General features: G+C 51.4%; 1 protein-coding gene across 1 annotated transcript; it reads left to right on the plus strand.

Annotated features, from left to right (window-relative positions):
* The first annotated feature begins 593 nt into the window (after positions 1-593).
* On the plus strand, positions 594-2,683 carry LOC112872725 (3-ketoacyl-CoA synthase 1-like). The gene has a single exon (XM_025935792.1). It carries the CDS (start codon positions 709-711, stop codon positions 2,317-2,319), a length of 1,611 nt encoding a protein of 536 aa, XP_025791577.1. The 5' UTR covers positions 594-708; the 3' UTR covers positions 2,320-2,683.
* The last annotated feature ends 2,217 nt before the right edge of the window (positions 2,684-4,900 follow it).

Genomic DNA, 4,900 nt, shown 5'->3' on the forward strand with positions numbered 1-4,900 from the left:
TAAGTTTCACCGCCGTTGATGACCAGATTCATCACCGCCGACTCTAATCCAACATCCTCCAAACCGACGGTGATGGGATGGTTGTAGTTGCGAGTTCAAGTTTGCTCGTTATTTTTAACCAAATAAAGCAACCAATCTTTAGGGTTGACAATGAATTTGGATTGGCTTGACTAGGTCCGTGCCTGCTTGATAAATGTTGCAACTCGGCGCGCCCAGATCGCCTAAGTCAATGAGTCCAACACTGTGATTAATTTTGCGAGCAGAGATCGAATGAAGCCCCATGGGAGCTGAGGACCACGAAGCAGTTGGCGACCATAGCTTTCATGTGGTCTTTGTACATGGCAAGCTAACAGACGAGTGACATCAAGCGGATCAGTATCTTCCGGTGTCTGACCAAATATTCTCTAACCGACTCATCATGCACAAACAAAACCGCTCTGCAATTCGAGAAGACAGCTAAAATTCAAAAGCCTTTCTTGGCAAATTTTCCATCCCGGACCTGAAATTTGACCGCTAAAATGGCAGCTCTAGCTCTCCCAAAGCTTCACCTCGACGCCAATTACTTTCGCGGCGTTTTCCACCCCGAGAAAACGCCTATAAATTGACTTGCCACCCGTGTCCATTTTTCCCACCCAACTCCAACCAAACCCAACCAAGTCCCGCGCACGCAAAGAACTCGAGCTAGCTCACGTCCAAACCGACGCGACCATGGAGGCCGCGCCGTCAACGGCCGCGGTCATGGAGCGCGAGCGCCTCACGGCCGAGCTAGACGTCGTCGCCGAGGCCGCGGCGGAGCCCAGCAGCTTCGTCGTCAAGATCCGCCGCCGGCTGCCGGACTTCGCGCGCAGCGTCAACCTCAAGTACGTCCGCCTCGGCCTGCGCTCCGGCGGCATCCCCGCGCTCTCGTCCTGGGTCCCGCTCGCGCTCGCGCCGCCGCTCCTCGCCGCGGCGGCGCACTCGCTCGTCGGCGTGGATAGGCTGTACTCGCTCGACCTGCTCACCTGCGTCGCGTGGCTCAGCGCGGCCGTGCTGCTGCTCACCGTGTACTTCCTCAAGCGGCCACGGCCGGTGTACCTCATGGACTTCGCGTGCTACAGGCCCGGCGACGAGCACTCCATCTCCAAGGAGGGCTTCCTGGAGATGACCGAGAGCACGGGCTGCTTCAACGCCGAGGCGCTCGAGTTCCAGACCAAGATCACCAAGCGCTCGGGGTTCAGCGACCGGACATACCTCCCACCGGGGATCCAGGCGCGGCCGCCGCGGCTGTCGATGGCCGAGGCGCGCGCGGAGGCCGAGGTCGTCATGTTCGGGTGCCTCGACGCGCTGTTCGCGTCGACGGGGATCGACCCGCGCCGCGACGTGCGCGTGCTCGTCGTCAACTGCAGCCTCTTCAACCCGACGCCGTCGCTGGCGTCCATGGTGGTGCACCGGTACAAGATGCGCGAGGACATCAAGTCGTTCAACCTCGGCGGCATGGGCTGCAGCGCAGGGCTCATCGCCGTGGACCTCGCCAGGGACATGCTCCAGGCGAACCCCGGGTGCTACGCCCTGGTGGTGAGCACCGAGAACATCACGCTCAACTGGTACTTCGGCAACAACCGCTCCATGCTGCTGTCCAACTGCATCTTCCGCATGGGCGGCGCCGCCGCGCTGCTCTCCAACAGCCGCGCCGACGCCGGGCGCGCCAAGTACAGGCTCCTCCACACGGTGCGCACCCACAAGGGCGCCGCGGAGGAGAGCTACGGCTGCGTGTACCAGCGCGAGGACGGCACCGGGCGCGTGGGCGTGTCGCTGGCGCGCGAGCTCATGGCCGTCGCCGGCGACGCGCTGAAGACGAACATCACGACCCTGGGCCCGCTGGTGCTCCCGCTGTCGGAGCAGCTCAAGTTCCTCAAGTCCCTGGTGCTCCGCCGCGTGCTCCGCTCGCGCGGCGTCCGCCCGTACATCCCGGACTTCCGGCGCGCGTTCGAGCACTTCTGCGTGCACGCCGGCGGGCGCGCCGTGCTGGAGGAGGTGCAGCGCAGCCTGGGGCTCCGGGACGCCGACATGGAGCCGAGCAGGTGCACCCTGCACCGGTTCGGCAACACCAGCAGCAGCTCGCTCTGGTACGAGCTCGCCTACGCCGAGGCCAAGGGCCGCGTCCGGCGCGGGCACCGCGTGTGGCAGATTGGCTTCGGCTCCGGGTTCAAGTGTAACAGCGCCGTCTGGCGGGCGCTCCGCGATGTGGCGCCCGTGTCCGCCGACGGCACCGGCGGCAGCAGCAACTGCAACCCGTGGGTGGACAGCATTCAGAGCTACCCGCCGAAAGCATACATCTGAGACTGAGCGTCATCTTCTTTGCGACTGAATCGCGCCGTTGGATCAGTTGCAGCTGCACGAGAACTGTATGATAAAACGACACACAGGACTATAATTTTCGTTTAATTTGTTTCTTCATCATGTAGGAGTTGCTGAATCTTCTTCTATTCTATCTGTTGTGCATGAAAGACCACAATGTCTGTAGTACTGTGCTGTGGATGGGTGAATGGTTAGGATAATGATACTGTGGATGAGATCACTGGGCTGCCTTTCACCTTTCTTATTAAGTAGATGTACAAATCAGAGATCAGGGGTGCCGTTGGAAGTTGTAACAGATGCTGGTAGTAATGTGAATGCGTGTGTAAATTAATTTGCGTTTCCGTAAGAGATTGTAGTACTGACAAGTTAGTCCATGATTGAAAGCGACTGTTCTCGGTGCTGCCGATCTTCACGGCATAGCATTTACTACGTTGTTAGGCATACAGCGGCTATTTATTTGATTCACAGTACTGTCTGTCAATCAATCATACTTGTATGTGGTAGACCGGTAGTTGAGTGGGCTTGATAAATCAGCATGCTTTGTAGTAACCTTCAGCTGATGTTTGGTCAACTTACTGAAAGATTGCTTTCATCATCAGTCTCCGCCGGTGTACTCGGAAGCGTGATTATCGTTGGCTTGTAGCAGCGGCGGCAACAAAAAGTACGACTTGGTTTCAAGGATATCTGACAATTGTGACCTCGACGATCTCCTTTATGCAAATATGCGTTGGATTTATTGACCCTAAAAGTTGGGTACTTTCAAGTTTATTTCAACTTCACTCTTTCGTATACAAAGTACAAATGCCGACGCTTTTTTCCAGTTTTAATCCTGTGAAGCTTTAATCTGAACTTATAAATCCCCGCTCTTATGTAAAAGACAATACCGGAGGAGCTTAATGCCTTGACTGGACGGACGTGATGGCTCGTTCCTGAGCTGCAATGTTTTATACGTCTCATTTTATATCCTGTAGCTACGAGCAGAATCTATATATACGTAGGTAACACGGTAATTGTTGGAATATTTGGCCACTAACTGCCCACCATATAAATTTAAATAATTCCAATAAAATCTTAAAGTTATAGGTAGCAAAAGTGCATGGCAACAAGTTAGTCCCACCTTACTAGTGGAGGTGGACTAAATCCAACTTAAATAGTTGGATGCTCTCCATACTCTTGCTAGTACGGGTGAGAGGAAGAAGGAAGAACACATGCGCGTGCTCGCTCGCGGGGCCGGGCCTGGCGCGGGCGCGCGACGTGCGCGTGAATGGTCCGCCAAAATCCTATCCAATCCTTGCGGGAACGCGGCTTCCTTTTGCAGATTTGTTTTGCCACTTCAAATTAGTTACGGATCTCACGCGCGGAATTTTGGGACTCGTAACGGACTTGGTTTTTGGGACACCAAAAACCTTAACGGTTCCTTCCTATAAATACGCACAGGTGCCGGCTAGAAATAGAACATAATAGAAGACACACAACACGCCTCTACCTGCCTGCTGCGCTGCCGCGTACGCTGCTTCGTCTAGTTCGTCGGCATGCACCGGTGATCGGAAGAGCAGGTCTCCAGAACCTCGTCCTCAGCAATCCTGCACCGGGAGAGGGCGAATAAGGTTTTTGGAAAGCGTTCTGCGCGACTGCTCAAACGCTTCCGCATCGCCGTCCTCTACATCCTCGTCGCCACGGCTCGTCTTCTGTGACAGTTCATGTGTTTGTAAACTAGGCATATAATTTGTTAGTGTGAAATATATGTTTGTTTGTATAAAGCTCATGTGTATTTTTGTGAAGCTTTTGAAAATTTAAAGTACAAGTAAAAAGGGTATTTTTATAATTATAGAAAAACCTAGGGTTGTTTTTGCAAAATGTATTTGGATTAAGGTAATTTCAAAATAAGTGAAATATGTTTTTCTTACTTTATGTCTTGTAAAAATATATATTTATTCAAAAGTATAATTTGAAATGCATGTGTTGAAGTGTGTAAAAATTTTGGGTAAAATGGTAAAAGTTAAGGTGTTTATGTAATTTTATAAAAGTACAAGTCCTTTTACGCAAGTATTTGATTTACAAAAGTAACTTTCAAATTTACTCAGGACTAAAGTGTAAAAGTGCAAGTCATCATGACATGTCTATCCAATTATTATGACGATTCTATCCCGTCATCATGACATGTCATAAATGCTTGCATTTAAGTCCTGAATTTTATAAAATTACACTTTTAGGACAAAAGCAATTCAAATCCGACTTTTATTCAAAAATTCACGTGTAAAAATATAAGTTTTGGATTTTTGATTTTGGACCCTAAAGCAATGTTGTAGAGTTTGAAAAACTCTCCAACTTTCATTTTGGGCATTTCTTCATTCGGGTTTTAAATCAACGGGAAATTTTATTTTACAAGCAAGTCCTTGCAGTTTTCTGTATTTACATATAAGCCCTTGGGGAAATCCTGTCTTTCTTCTCTCTCCTACCTTATCCTGGCGTCTACGTTCTTTTTTTTCCTCCACCGGCAGTAGCTCTGTCCAATTTCCTTTTCCCCTCCCCTCCCTCTCCTCAGCACAAACAGGCAGCAACC

Source organism: Panicum hallii, chromosome 9, assembly GCF_002211085.1.
Source record: "Panicum hallii strain FIL2 chromosome 9, PHallii_v3.1, whole genome shotgun sequence".
Taxonomy (NCBI): domain Eukaryota; kingdom Viridiplantae; phylum Streptophyta; class Magnoliopsida; order Poales; family Poaceae; genus Panicum; species Panicum hallii.

Coding starts and splice junctions, on each gene's coding strand:
- LOC112872725 (XM_025935792.1), top strand. CDS start 709: ATGGAGGCCGCGCCGTCAACGGCCGCGGTCATGGAGCGCGAGCGCCTC.